The 16,412-nt window shown below is 38.3% G+C and overlaps 2 protein-coding genes across 2 annotated transcripts; both read left to right on the top strand.

The window, feature by feature from the left end:
* Positions 1 to 1,593: 1,593 nt before the first annotated feature.
* Positions 1,594 to 3,115, top strand: LOC310957866 (chemokine XC receptor 1-like; the record flags this gene model as incomplete). Its single annotated transcript, XM_083928604.1, has 1 exon — positions 1,594 to 3,115. One exon carries the CDS (start codon positions 1,594 to 1,596, stop codon positions 2,671 to 2,673), a length of 1,080 nt encoding a protein of 359 aa, XP_083784730.1. The 3' UTR covers positions 2,674 to 3,115.
* Positions 3,116 to 4,422: 1,307 nt separating this feature from the next.
* On the top strand, positions 4,423 to 5,454 carry LOC310957865 (chemokine XC receptor 1-like; the record flags this gene model as incomplete). The annotated part of the gene is made up of 1 exon (XM_083928603.1): positions 4,423 to 5,454. The coding sequence occupies one exon, from the start codon at positions 4,423 to 4,425 to the stop codon at positions 5,452 to 5,454; it is 1,032 nt and encodes a 343-aa protein (XP_083784729.1).
* Positions 5,455 to 16,412: the final 10,958 nt, after the last annotated feature.

The raw sequence follows: 16,412 nt of genomic DNA, 5'->3' as shown, positions 1-16,412 counted from the left end.
AGTGATATTCACATTAAGGACTCTGGTGTTTGCAGGTACAGTACATGTTCCCACATTTCTCAATTTCTTGGTAGCTGGGATCTCTCATGAGGTAGGGCTACAAAATATTGAAGTTAATCATTACAGGGTTTTGTATTGTGTAAAAATTAATGAATTAATTAAAATCATAACAACAACTTGTTGTTACTGAAATTGTTTTATTTTTTATCTAATCCAATCAGTATAATAAGGAAGACAGAAAGATGTTTTAAATCCTTATTTTGATAGCCTACCCTATCAGCGGAAAAGAAAACATTTAAATACTCACTCATAATTTCTTACACGCTAAATTTAAAAGAGAATTACTGTGTTACTTTTAGTGGTAGCATTGCAGACAGTTAGTTGGTGCTTTGGAGGATGTATTTAGCTGCTGATGAGTTCATGGGGTGCCCGGCAGCTCACTGACCTCACTGTGCGCATCACGCTGTCCTTAGCATGGAGGCCTAGATTTGATTCCATCCTTTTGCTGTACGCCACTATGTCTCTCTTTAAATATAAATATATATATATATTATATTATATACATATTTTAAAATATGTATTTATTATTATAGTATATAATTCATAAACCCTAACAAAGCATTTTACTCACTTTAAATCCAGTAGCTTCAAAAAGCACATAACTGCGAATGAATGCATAATAATGTGTTTCTTAGAAGTGCTTATAAATGTATTATAATCTAACAAAAAAGTATACAGTCTAATTAACAGTTACTGATGTTAAGAAGCATCTTAGAGGCCTATATTACCTATACTATTACAAGTGCCTTAACATAAAGCATTACCCCTAATTACTAATGGCAAAGAAAATAGTTTCTAAAGTCTTCACAGGGAAATCTGGGCATTATCTAGATTATTGGAAGTTAACTGTTGAAGTTGAATTGTTTAGGAGTCCTCAATTTTTTTTTCTTCAATCAGCTGTTTACACATGTATTAAACTTATTTTTTCTGCCAGTGTTGGAACAGTTAAGGTTATTAAAGTGCAATAATAATTCAAATAACACTTTATATTCAAATAAATGGGGCACACATCATAAAATTTAGTGTATCAGCACATTGTTCTGATTTTTTTTCCAAATTTGTGTTTTACTTTGTCACACATACACCAATTGCAACAAATTGGTGCTATTGTTTTTCTTTTCTAAACTGTAGCTTTGAGTGTTGGTTGTTCAGCCATGAATGTTCAAAGTTATGCAGAAATTTAAAAACAAATTCGGAGTACCTGTAAATATACCTGTATATATTTTGTCAAAGTTGGAGGCACCACACAGTCTTGCATTACACCGTGTCTACATGATCAAATACCACCACAAGTGAGAAAATATACTAAGATTTATGATGTAAAATAACCATATGTTTGAGAAATAATGTACATATAGTCTACTTGTATCAAGAGAATGAGATAAATACTCTACTGAAGTATGAAATTTTAACACCAATTGATGAAAAATATTATGCGATGTTATCATCTCATTCACTGCTGTATCATTTGATTGATTTTCTCTAATAAAGCCTTTTTTCAAAATTCAGACTTTCACCTCTTGCTGAAGGAATATGGCGGCAACTGTCTCAACCTTTGATGCAACCACAGACTACTATAAGTATAACAACGAGTATGATGGAGAGTATTGGTATGATGGGTATAATGATGAGTATGAAGATGAAATGTGCAACAAAACAAGCGTCTTGCAGTTTGGAGTGATCTTCACTTCAGTATTCTTCTCCATTGTGGTCATCCTCAGTCTGTTTGGCAACATCCTGGTCATTGTGATTCTGGCCAAGTATGAGAATCTCAAATCCCTCACCAACGCTTTCATCCTAAACCTGGCTGTATCGGATCTCTTCTTCACCGCAGCTCTGCCGTTCTGGGCCTACTACCACGTGTACGGATGGACTTTAGGGGAAACTGCATGCAAAATAGTCAACTTTGTCTTCTACGTTGGTTTCTACAGCAGTGGTATTCTCCTCATCCTGATGACTGCTCACCGTTACGTAGCTGTCATGAATCCGCTGTCTGACATTGTGTCCACCACAGGCTCCTTCAGTGTTGTGGCGTCTGTGATCATTTGGACAGCGAGTCTATTGGTTGCCAGTCCAGGGTTCATTTTCACCAAAGTGATCCAGAATCACTGTGTATATGAAAGTTCTTACTGGAGCTTATGGGGAATCTACCAGCAAAATGTTCTTTTCATAGTGAGTTCGGGGGTGTTCATTTTGTGCTATTCTCAGATCGTGTGCAGGTTGCTGCGTCCTACTGCCCAAAGAAGAAGGAGAAGAACATTAAAACTCATTTTTACTCTCATGATTGTTTTCTTCATGGGCTGGGCACCTTACAATACAGTAATATTTCTACAGTCATTGTATTTCTGGCCCAAAGCACCTGCTGACTCAAAGACTGTGGCTAAAATGTGTGACACATCAGAACCACTCGATTACGCCTTTTACATTAGCCGACTTTTTGCCTTTTCACAATGCTGCCTCAACCCAGTGTTTTATGTGTTTGTGGGGGTTAAATTCAAAAACCACTTGAAGAAAATGCTGAAGGGCTCATGTAACAGAAGTCGCGGCATCCCGAATCGGCAAAGCCGACTCACAATCACATCGATAACAAGTGGTGAGGAGCTCTCTATGTAGTTGATATAGAGAACTGAAGTAAATCAAGAACTTCCAGAAAGAAAACCTAAATGTAAATCCCAACTACATTTGTAACGACAAAATTATCTCAAAATCCAAGCTTCTAACAGTTTGTCATTTTTTTTAAATGGGAGGGTCATACCTAGTATAAGGTAAAATGAGGCTAAAATAGAGAAGTCACAGCATCATATCTTGTCCTATCATTGGAATACAGCACATGTGGTAAAAATCTGGTCTGTAATTGACTAAACGCTCAATTGCTTGCAAACTATCATAAAACATTGGAATGATATGTGGATTGAAAGTAAAGATGTGTTTATCGACCACCATCCATTTGAGTGAACCCAAAAAGGTTTTTCACATATTTTGGCTATTCCTGCGGTACAGTTTTTGAACATAGGGGTTTTGTGGGGAATTGCTCTGTTTTGGAGCCAGCCTCAAGTGGCCACCTGATGGACTGCAGTTTTTGACAATTCTGTGTTTCTGTGCTTCCTCAGAGCTGGAGGATACCCCTTGGTTGCTTGTGTAGGTACAGTTATATTAAGCTACTAAGTTAGGCATGCCAATGATTGCAATTCCAGTGTTTTATCCATCCAAACAGTTTTCTTTTGTGTTCTATAGAAAACACACCATCCGAATATGTAAAGAAATCTTGACAGAGATGCTTGACAGCTATGTCTGACAGACAGTTGCAACAATTGCAACAGAATAAAAGTAAGAGAGAGCAGGCAGAAACAATACCGCCAAATAATGTGGAGAGGAAAATACTCTTGAAGATATTTTGTGGTTATTACAATATTTATTTAATGGTAATGCGTAAAATAACAATTCATGATTCACAAAGTTTTTGTGTTTAATTACGTAATATTGAGTTAGTATACAGTGTATACTATACACTGTAGACTTGTGTGCTTGCTGATACCCAATCCAGCATTTTAGACAGTGTCATAGGTATTTCCGATACTGGTATCAGAACAAGCATGCAGTATAAGAAGTATGAGGCTTTCATTTTGATAAGAGTGGATCTGTTTTTAATCTTATTTCTACATTGTACAGTAGTTTATTATAAAATTGTGCTGTGATAAAAGAAGAATTGGACTGATATCTTTATGCATGTGACTTTGACTGTATGTTGATAAACTGATTGAACATTATATGTATGCACATAACATGTGATCAAATTTGATTTACTGCATTTTATGTCGTGTTTTCATATCAATCATTTAAATCAATGACTTTATGTTCTAAAACAAATCAAGAGAGTATTTTGCTTTTGATCATTCATTTGTTATATTGTTTACTTTCACATGGAAACATCATCATCTTCATTATTCCCATGCTTCACAATCAAATAAAGTTCAGTAGTGAAGTTCTGGGGTGTCTCTGTTTTGAATAACACTCACTGTTGTTTCTACATACTGTTATAAAAAGCTGTCACCCATTTTGTGTGAATTCCAAGTTCGTGCTAAAACTGATGCAGCAATTTTCACCGAATCTGTGAAAAAGAGGAACCATGCTGCAGTACAGTATATCACAACTTTCCCTCCAGAGTACAGTTCAGCACAAGACATGACAGTCGTTTTTCAGGGTAAGTGGCTGAATATTTACTAAACTTGTTCTCTGTTGTTAGTGTTCTCCATACTGGAATATTTAACAAGGAATTACTTGATAGACTTCTTCTCAGTTCCTTAATTACACGTACATTTTCCCAATTGTAATTTTGTGTTCATGTTTCCTAGAAAACCTACAATGGCATACAACCGCACAGTGAGCGACGGAGGTGTGAACAGCAGTGATGTAGTGTATCTTTGTGATGAGACGTTTGACTTTGAAACCATCAGTGGCGCCTTCTACATTTTGATCTTCATCCTCAGTATCACTGGCAACTGTTTCCTGTTATGTGTTCTCACTATCTACGAGAACTTGAAAAATGTCACAAATCTATTCGTCCTGAACCTGGCCTGCTCCGATTTGATCTTCACTGTCACACTTCCATTCTGGGCCGTCTATCAACTGCACCACTGGGTCTTTGGTGACTTTGCCTGCAAATGTATGACTGGGTTATACATTGTCGGTTTGTACAGTAGCACTATTCTACTGACCGCCTTGACTGTGGATCGTTTCATCACAGTGGTGCTGCACAACCGCCCGAGCAACCCTGTAAGGAGGAAGAGGTGTGCAGTTGTGGCCTGTACAGCTGCCTGGGTTATCAGTATTGCTGCGTCTGTGAGTGATGCTGTCAAAGTGAAAGTGGAAATCCACTGGGACGGTCTTTCCCTGTGTGAGGATAACTCTGACGGCCCTGATGTCAACTTGGGATATTATCTCCAAGTGTCACTGCTCTTCCTCCTCCCATTTGCCATCATAGTTTTCTGCTATTCTGCCATCCTCAAGACAGTTTTGCAGGCTTCGAACAGAAAAAGGTACAGGACTGTAGTTGTGGTGTTGTGTATTGTTGCAGCCTTCTTCATCTGCTGGGGACCTTACAACATTTTGCTTTTCACTGAGTCTTTGTATGAACCCCAAAGCTGTAGTGCGAGGGAACGCTTCGACTTTGCTTATTATATTTGCCGTATATTTGCTTATTCTCACTGCTGCATGAACCCTCTGCTGTATACGCTCTCACAAAGGTTGCAAAGGCATCTTTTGGATCTTTTACGCTGTAAGAAGGCCAGGGGGAAGAACGGGGAAAGAGGAACTGTCCAGAGCACTTCTGTTAATCAGAATGTAGCTTTTACAGCACAAAATTCTGCCGTTTTGTTGGAACAACACTCCATATAAACATCTGCAAACACTTTATGTGAGGTAGTTTGTATATATTGAACTCCACCTTGCATATTAGAAATAGGAGGTGGTCTATTTAATGTCATTATTTCATAAATATGCCAAGTAAATAATGAATATGTGAAAATATATATATATATATATATAACTCCTGTCAGGGTGTATGATAATCTGTGTGAATGCTTTCACTTTCTGTATGAGCATTGCTGCACTTAAGATGGAATCTTTTTTGTTTTTTTTTAATTTGTTTTCAACCATATACAATTTCTAAGAGAAACAATGAACAAGACCAAGTGACAATTGAGTGCATTCTGTACCCATGGGAACGTTTCTTTGGCATGTTACCTCTTTGAATTACTATACAGCATATGTATTAATGCATTTAATCATTTTGGGGGAAGACTTGATTGGTAGAGTTTAAGAATTTGCAATGACAATACAGTAAAAAAAAACACTAAACATTTAAGAGAACAAAACAACCTTTTACAAAACAAAACAATATTTCACAAAACACAACAATGTTTTAGAAAATACAACACGCACCATCCAATCATGTGAAGAAATCTTGACAGAGGCTTGACCGACATGCCTTACAGACAGTCAGTTGCATCAATAGAAACAATACTGATGAATAATTTTTTTGCAGTTATTACAATATTAATGGTAATGTGTAAAAAAGCAATTCCTTTATGGTGGTTTGTGAAAAAGAGGAACTCAGGTGACCCAATCAAAAAACAATGAGACTTGAATGAAGCACTTATTGAACATTTTGGTTCCAAATAATGAAGAATAACAGCAACTCCACTGTATATTCTCAGTTTTATTTCTTCTCACTTAAATCAACACTTAAGATCACATTGTTATCGAGATTTAATTACACTGAACAAATCAAACCTTTAAAATAACAACAAAAATTAATGAAAGTAAACAGTGATTTTCTTTGGTTAATTTTGTATATATATATATAATTTTGAAACTATGTGGCGTTCTTTAAATTAATCTTAACCTCATGCTTTGGTGTCAATATACTTGATGTTTTAAAGAGTGAAAGTGTAGCCCATGTAATCCCCAGAAAAACGTTGGTTTCATCATTTTTATTTAGCATTGACTGTTAATGTTTCATATAATGAGTATATTACACAAAAGTTACTTATTCTGCATTACTGACTTATGAAGCCTAAATATCCCTTTTGCGTGTATTTTCTTGAGGCCAAAAATGAAAGATCAGGTTTTAAAAGGGGAAATTTATCTATTCCAACACACTGTTTTTACTTAAAAGTACAAGTTAAACAGTATTATGTTCCTCAATATGACATGATATACTTTTGTCCACACTTGTTTTTGTGTCCGTCTTTGTATGTGCAAGCACCAGTTAACCAGGCAATGCTCCTTGTGCACCTATTGTAAAACAAATAAAAAATAAAATCTTTAATCTGGTTTATTTACTTGGTTTATTTATTGTTTTACAGAACAGCCTGGCCAATATGTTAGGGGAGTATGTGCCTCTGGAGTGACCTTGTTTAGGCTATATGACACAGCATAAACAAATTAGCTCTCAGCAGTAGAATCAATAAATATAACAGACTGCATATGTGTGATGAAAATCACAGCCAGTCATGTACTGTATGTCGAACTCTACAGCCCATGTGCTTCGGGTTGCTGTACTTTCAAATTATGTGTGACAGAAATTTCAGTTAAGTCATCTATCTTGGAAATCAAAAGATTTCCCAAACCTTTTTTTTCTCCTCATCTATGGTCCACATATTTTAAGAGTATTCAGTATTGTATGTAATGTGTTTCTCCAGAGCCCTGTCAGTGTACTTGAACATGGTTGAGTAGTGCGGCCCTGATGACTCCACAGGGGGTCCAGGGAAGAGTGTATAGGGATAGCTCAGTGGGCCACTGTAACAGCGCTCATATCTGTCTCCTGGGGTAGATTAAGCTTAATTAACTAAACCATCCAGCACGCTTGGATGAATGGATACAAGTCAAGGGCAGAGCAGTCACGGGTGTGCTCACACATTCTCTGCCAGGCACTGGGAGAGGAGTGTGTGCCGAATATTATCTGTGTGTGTAATAGCAGCAATAAATTGAATACTATCATAAAGTTGTGTGCACAAGTCAACAATATTAATGGCCTGTTTTTAATGTGTCTTTATGCAGTCAAAATACCAGTGACCTCTGAATGGAAAAGATTCAAACCTGAATTGCACCTATATGATGCAGTTACGGGAGTATACATCACAAAACTTTGCATATGTTTCCTCATACAACAATTTGTGAGTGTTTGCAAACTTTGGACTTTTGGACATTTTTTAGAAGGAAGTGATCAAACATCTGTAGATCTCATCTTACCTTGTTGTGTTTGAGTGTCAGCAGGGAAATGACTCAAAACTTGCTTTTCAATTTTCACTTTAAAATAGCAAATGAAGCAATATGTAGGAAGGTTATTGTTAGAATTAATATAATCAAAAACCACAGAGAAAAAACTAGCTAGGAGAATACAGAAGGAAACACAGCTCACAGGGCTCACATAGAAAAGACAATCTAAGGCATCCAATTTCATATCTTCGAGTCAGAACAATCTCTTTTCCCGGATCATTTTCTTAGCAAATGATGTTGTTGTTCCATCCTGTTTTTAGCCACAAGCTAAACAGCTGTTGTTGTTTTCTTATGTAGTCTCTGCTACTAGCCCTCCCTGGCCCTAACGTTCACTCCCTACTCTTCTTTTCTTCAGGGCAACGCACCCTCCTTTCTCACATTGATATCTCCCCTTTATTTCCAGTTATCTATAACGATAATTACTACAACCATATGTGAATTTAATTGATGCCTTGCAAATGTGTAAATGTACATATTGCTAATAAACCTTATTGCCTGTTAATCTGGTCTGTCAGAGAGATGTGTGCAACTCGATTAAGTGTGTCACCCTTATAATTACAAACAACTGTTTTAGTGAACAAATATAGATGACTTAATCCTCGTATGACATACACAGACATGTATGGCATTTCGCTAATGCACCTCATCCTGATTAAATTTGTCATGGGAATGAAATGTTTCAAAAAAGGATTAGATCCACTGTTTAACACACACCTGAACAAACACATCTTTGCTTTGCGCAATCATGAATCCAGAAGGGTGATATGTTTGGTCGCATTCCAGTCCATTGTCACAAAAAGATGCGCATTTGAAAGATGACAGATGAAAAAAGAAATCACACACCTCTTCTGCTGCATCCTGGCCTTTAATTTGCCACTGCAGTACTACATTTATCCACCAGAGGGGACGTGGGTATGGGTATTGGCATGATGCAGTGTGTTTCGTTTTTGTTGATTACAATCTACGTCCTCAAAGAATTAGGATATATAATTCTTCATTAAATATATATATATATATATATATATATATATATATATATATATATATATATACAGTACATGCCCTATAAAAGAGCTGAAAAGCTGCACGGCTTCTAAGACATTTTTGTTTAAGAAAACTTTTAATTTTGCTTTGTTTTATTGTTTTGCTTTTTTGGGTCAGCAACTTATTTAGCTGAAATGTTCACCACAAAGAAGCCTCCTGTCTCTGCATATCCCACACTATATATAAGGTCATTCTCCTCTACTTACCTGCTGTTGTCAGATAGAAAAACACAGTGATTAACTACCACGGAGGCTTAATTAATGAATCAAACATCTGGATATTCAGACTAGGCCTACTGCAAAGGCTTAGCTGCCTCTTGTAAGACTGGCCATTAGATGTTTCAAACAGCGCGTCCTGATGTTTTGTGCTAAATTTCCCCATCTGGCTTGTTTGTATCTTTTTTTTTTGTTTGTTTAGTTTTCAAAGCATTTTTCTTAAAAAGTTCCACTTTGAATGTTGCTCATTTACAAGTGTTTCATGTATCTTTTTTTGCTACTTTGATGCATTGTGGACAATAATTGGAGAAGGATTGTCGACAAGGAAAAGGCCCTCTAGACATCATAATATAAAATTATATTACACAAGAAACATGACATGGGAATGTTCCAGAAATATATGTCGAGTATAGTCAGTTTTATCTATGTAGCACATTTAAAAACCCAAAGTGCTTTCCAGTCGAGGCAGATGGGTTAGGCCTTAATATGGGTTTAGCTTACATGATTAAATTATGTGGTCACAAAATATAGCCTACATAGGGCCTCTGATAAGAGGAAATAGCTGTATTCCCATGACATTTTATTTCATTGTATTATGTTTTTCCCCTCACAACAGATGTTATGTGTCTGTCCACATTTGTCAAGGCATAACATTACATTAGATGCATGCAGATTCATTTTTCAATAAAGATTTATCTGTCTGTACATGATGAAATACACAACACAATTAAATACCTGAAATGAATCAAAATACAACCCAAACATTACGACTGTGACAAATGGATCTAAAAACTATTTGCAAGCAATATAATTCAGTTTTATCACAAGACACAGCAACACTCACTGGTTGAACCGCATTCACTGGAAAGAACTTTAACAGCAAGTGTGGAAAAGTGTGGAAATTGTTTTAATGTAAAACAATTACAACAGTAACAATCCTGATTCTATGTCCGTGAATGTGTTGCCCCGGTGTATGCCTGCAGGTTTAGCTCCATGCCCACCTCATATAACTGCTATCATATTATGATCCCCACTATTTTGACTCCTTTTAGGATTAAGATTAAATCAATCATCTATTTAGAGAACCAAAAGTGGATGGGAATCAAGAGGATCATTTTATCTTGATAACATTATATCTTAAATTAGTTGTCATTTAACAGATAACGTAAGATGATAGCATGACATTATGTGACCAACAATGACAGATTAGTCTGTTGATGAAATAGCTGTAGTCCAAGGAAATGTATTCCTTCATTCATTTAGCTCATAAACGTCAGAGTGTAACAATTCACATCAGATGTTATATTTCGAGCATAACTTCACGTCATATAACGTCATACGGCAGAATATAGACGTTTTAGTCTTATGTGCTTTATAGTATTATGAATGAAAGTGAGTGAATGAAAACATTTTTATCTTGGATGGTCCCGGAGAGAACTGGACCTGCAGACCTGGCACTGACTCCTCAACACTCTACCCACTGAGCTAATATCCTACAGACTATGCTTTTTGGCTTACCCTTCCTTATCCTCAGGCTGCACCAGCTGCTGTCTACCTCCGACCACACTCCACGCCCCTGATATGTTGTCCTCTACCTGTTCCCTCCTCCTCCTCGTTTGTAGGTGTTCTATCCCCCTCTTTGGCCGCAACTTTACAAAAGGTGAACAGAAGTGATTTTCAATAGCACCGTGCATGACTAATGGTGGAAACATGTTAAAATCATCGCAGAAATGTCCTTGGGAAGACAAATGAATTTTCAGCAGAATAATTAACTTAATTAACAAATTTGCATGCATATTCATCAGGGCCATTGAAGTCTTTCCAGCTCAGCTTGATGAACGTTGCTGTGTAATAACCAGCTCATTTACATTGTGCCATCCACGGCCATTTGTGTGTGTGTGTGTGTGTGTGCATGATGCTAGGGGTTCATGTGAGTATGTGCACACACTTCTCTCTCTCCCTGAACTTGTCACAGAGAAAGCTTGACGAATTTATCTGAGATACTGTTCTGTTGGATATACGCCCCAATATTGGACCCTGCCTCTCCTCACACACACACACACACACACACACACACACACACACACACACACACACACACACACACACACACACACACACACACACACACACACACACACACACACACACACACACACACACACACACACACACTGATATGAAGAAGCATTTATATATGCACATATTCATGCACACATACCTTGCGTGAATATGATTTTGTGTGCTCTACACCCATATCTCCTTGCATCCTCCTCCCCCTTCTCTCTCCCCTCACCCTTCTTCTCTCTGGTGGGCAGTTCTTGGCACCGATCCTGAGTCGTAAAACCCTCCTGGGTTGCCAGACTGTGTGTTGTTAAAAACGTGAGGCCCTCAATACCCCCTCCCCGTCTCTGCAGGGCAATCTTTAAAGGCAGCAAGGTGTGACGGCACAGACTGGCAGCTTGGCAGCCATGCCCGAGGATACCAACACTCCATCAGCCGTGAACGGGCACCATCACATGGGCTCGCCTAACTAATACGCTCACCGTACATGTGCCTTTCTCATGCCTCATCTGTGCCAGTCAGAGACAAAGGAATTCATTAAGAAATTTAACATGGCGTTGTTTTGTAATTTTGTCTGGATATAGTTAATTGGAAATTTCATACAAACTAAGGTAACTGAGGGAGATATTATCTAAATGAGTTGTGAAAAAGTTAATTACACTCACTTGTCTGTATGTGCCCTTGATCTGGTTGGGCAGAAAAACTTATTTTACAGAAGCTTGTGCCGGATATTACTCTAACAATATGTTTCTCATTCTCATCACGGATTTTTTTCCTCCAATTCAGGTGCCACTGAGCGGTGTTAGAAAGAGACACTTCTCAGCAAGTTACTTACCAGCTTGTCAGATAACTGCGGCACAAGTAACATTAACATACGAACATAGAAAGGAATGCAAAGCAAATGCTTTTGCACCTTTATAATAAACAGTATGGTGGAATGTCCTGAGATTTTTGCAGGAGCAATTATCACATTTATTCATCATCTAAAAAAAAAGAAAAAGGAAAAATCAGCATCACCTGACATAAAAACTTGTGATATTCAGCATACTTTCTTCTCTTTGCCTCTGTGATACTTTCTCCTACGCTTTTTCTGCAGACATATGTTTGACACTTGAAGCTGTTATCATAGCTGGAAGTGTGAAAGAGAATTGTTGCTGTAATATGCCGCTCTTGAGTGTTGTGACAGGAAAAAATGCTTTTCTGATACAGATTTGGCATTTTTCGTTTCTGCCGCAACAGTGTTTGTCTTCCCTACTGATAACAGCGAAGCCAAGTTCGCAAATGGATTTCCTTCTGAATTTTTTCCAGAAATGCTTTCCACACTTATTGGAAGCATTTAAATTACATGTTTTACTCATTTATCACGTCGTCTGACCCTTTTTGTTTTGAAGCTTCCACTGAAGCAAGACGGATACAAAACACAAATGGACCATTAAACTGACCTTCAAACTGGGCCCAATGAAAATCTAATGGCTGTCACCACACTGATGGGGAATTTACAGAACGACAGCCTGTTTCCCTCCAGTGAGAAATATGAAAAATACACATCAGATGCTCATTTTCATGATCCTCCTTTTTGAAGTAACAACTCTCTAAGCTCGAGTGAATAAATCTATGAAAGCTTCCATGACAGAACATGAAAAGAGGGCTTGCACGGTTGAAAACAGCAGAATCTCCCCTGCAGACTTGCTTTGTTGGCCTGCTGACGTGATTGCTGCTTTTCTACCATAGCTGCACTACATATTAAAACTTGTCGTCTGAATCCCTGCTATGCCACACACACACACACACACACACACACACACACACACACACACACACATCAACAAAGAGTCTGGTTTTACTTGATACATGTATAAAGATAAACAACACCTGGATTTGCCACAACAGGATGAGGATCATGCCTTGGAGGTGGATCTTCTGTCTGTCAGAAAAGAACATTTTTAACATTAGCTGTAGAACTTGGCCGAGTCTGTTATAAAATAAAATGTTGTAACATCTTTGTATCCCTTCTTTTGAGGTCTGTGTGTGTGTGTGTGTGTGTGTGTGTGTGTGTGTGTGTGTGTGTGTGTGTGTGCGTGGGGGGGGGGAGGCTGCATTTGACGATGGTACCGTTTGATGGTGCAATTGATGAGAAAGTTCTGAAGAAAGTCCCAAAGCCTCAGAGGAATTTGATTACCTCCATCCATTATCTGCACAGTGAGCAATCGTGAGGCTCACCATCTGTCATCCGTTTCATTTGCATCGTCAACACCTGCCCTGCCTGTTTATGCCTTCACATTTTTTTATAAGCTGTCTTTCATGGCAGGGAAAAATGTTGACTTTTCCTTCTAAATACATTAATTCCACAAGTTCAAAGAACATATTGAACGCAAACAACTTGGTTTATATCAGATAGAATATGGGAGCTCTCCTTTTTTATTGCTTTATTGCAGATTGAACAAAGAAAGACACTCAAGCTGTTTCACAGCTTAGTGAAAAATAAAGTGTTTTATGGATAAATAGCTGCAAGTAGATAGATTGATATATATATAGATATATAGATATATAGATATATATAGATATATATATATAGATAGATAGATAGATAGATAGATAGATAGATAGAAAGATAGATAGATAGATAGATAGATAGATAGATAGATAGATAGATAGATAGATAGATAGATAGATAGATAGATAGATAGATAGATAGATAGATAGATAGATAGATAGATAGATAGACGGATAGATAGATAGATAGATAGATAGATAGATAGATAGATAGATAGATAGATAGATAGATAGATAGATAGATAGATAGATAGATGTCCATATCATCACATCCTCATGTTTGTTACGAACACATTGTGCTGCATACACTCCTCTCTCCATCTTTCCATCTTTCCTCAATCCTCCTCCCCCATCCATCCATCCCGTCTCCCATATCCCCAGGTGGTGCCGACGGCTGCGGGGCCCATTAGCGACTGAATTCCTGCCTCCAGCAGGCCATGCGTGTCCCGAGTGACACATTTTTGGACCGACACCAAGAATCCAGCCCTCCACAGACAGCTCACTTCCCTCTGCAGTCACCACAGTGTGTGTGTTTGTGTGTGTGTGTGTGTGTGTGTGTGTATGTGTGTGTTTGCGTGTGTGTGCGTGTGCGTGTGTGAGTGTGTGTGTGTGTGTGTGTGTGTGTGTGTGTGTGTGTGTGTGTGTGTGTGTGTGTGTGTGTGTGTCAGAGAGGCCTCGGGAACACAGCATGAGTCCCACAGGAAATGCTTGAAAGGCAGTATGGGACAGATTGGTGATGGTGCAGAATGGTCTAGAATATTAAAAAGAAACGCAAAGATATTCCACAGTGGAGAGATCATACATCGATAAGATGTCTGTCCTGCCAGGCTGGGACATTTGTTACAGTCATAACCTTAACAGAAATCTCCCAGTGGGCCTCTGCATGTCTTTAACTGTATAGAAGTACTCTCTTGTGTAAGAAAAACAACAACATTTAATTGGATTTTGCTGATGCACATTGGTGTTTGCTGATGCTCTTTGCCAGCTGACGTTTGTATACCAAACGTTATGTTACAAACAAATCCGACTCAGGGAAGAGAACTTCACATTGAGACTTTTTTATTGAACTTTGCAGTCATTGCATACATGTGTAAGGTAGGACCGCAGCGGTTACATCATCCGAATTGAGTGATATTTGATGGTCGATCAAGATTCTTATTAATCAGAAGGAGAAGTGATTATGAAACAATACGTTATGAGTTAAGAAAGAGCAGTGAGTCCTTTTAGTATAGATATTATGAATGGATTCTTTCACCATACTAATAGATAGTTAATTATGTACTTAATGACTCCTCACAAAGCGCTATATAATTAGTCTAGATGAGCCGAGAAAGTTCCTACTTGTTCTTACATGTTTAATGTTGGTAATTTCTCATTTCCAAATGGGAATGTGGGTGATGGTGGTACAACATTAGTGTCAGTGAAGCTTCAGAAAGGTTCTGCTGTCTGTCTGTCTGTCTGGCTGTCTGTCTGTCTGTCTATCTATCCAGTGGAGCTGTATGTAACAATGCAAATTTCTGGATCAGTTGGACCGGACATCGAACGGTGTCCACCCTCCCAGCTCCCTAGTACAGAGACAATGTAATCTCCGATTGCGCCCATCCGTGAACTCTGAAAACATGCAGAGAATTCCCGGGGAGCGTGTGGGCGTGTGACGTATGACGTATCATGCCGCTCGCATATAAGAAAACAAACGTGAAAGGGGGAAGAAGAAAGGTTATTTGCACAAAGATGACAAGGAAAATGTCTAACTGGAGGGACGGTAGATGGAAACACAAATTTGTGTCGCGAGATGGCTACGGTTAGGCGTTGACCTCCAATAGTTACAGATAGGGAGGGTTACAATCTAGAAATGACCTGGAGAGACGACAAGATTCGGGAAATTCTGACAGTAAGGGCCAATGCTGAAATCATCAGATAAATTCAACGAACGGCAAGGGACTTAAATTACAAATTGGCTCCTTGACCGTGTTCTAATCCGTCATTTCCTGCCCCCTGCATGGTATATTCCAGTTGACAACCCCCGCCTATTTCTAATCAGTGGCATAAGGTAGTTCTGATTGGCCCTAGACACTAGTGAAGAAGCACACACACCAATAGGCGTATTTATACATTTTACCAATAATGTGTTGGATTTTTAAAATGGAATGAGATACTTAGGATATTGTATTGAGAGAGAGATCAGATAGAAAGCTGTCAGAACCATGGTTATGACAGTCTATCTATCTATCTATCCATCTATCTATCTATCTATCTATCTATCTATCTATCTATCTATCTATCTATCTATCTATCTATCTATCTATCTATCTATCTATCTATCTATCTATCTATCTATCTATCTATCTATCTATCTAGCACCACAGTGCAGTCCCAACTACCACATGCTCATATTCACAGTTGAGGGAATGGATACCAATTCACCCAGTAGCACCCGCGTTACTCAGTGTGCCCTGAAATAGGGTGTTGCTGGGGTGTCAGAGGATCACACCCCTGCTTCCCACCTGCTCAAAACCCACCCTATACGCTCTCATATTGTATCCACACACACATGCATGCATACTCCCAGTCAGAGTACCCCAAGACAAAGAGCACAAAGCACCAAGGTGATGTAGTGACAGATGCTCCTGTCACATACTTAGCATATCTCCACCTCCGAAATAATGCAACTGCAGCAGCCGGTCTGACTTTCTCACT

The sequence above is a fragment of the Echiichthys vipera genome, assembly GCF_963691815.1.
Source record: "Echiichthys vipera genome assembly, chromosome: 15".
Classification (NCBI taxonomy): Eukaryota; Metazoa; Chordata; class Actinopteri; order Perciformes; family Trachinidae; genus Echiichthys; species Echiichthys vipera.
This window is presented reverse-complemented; position numbering and strand designations above follow the sequence as displayed.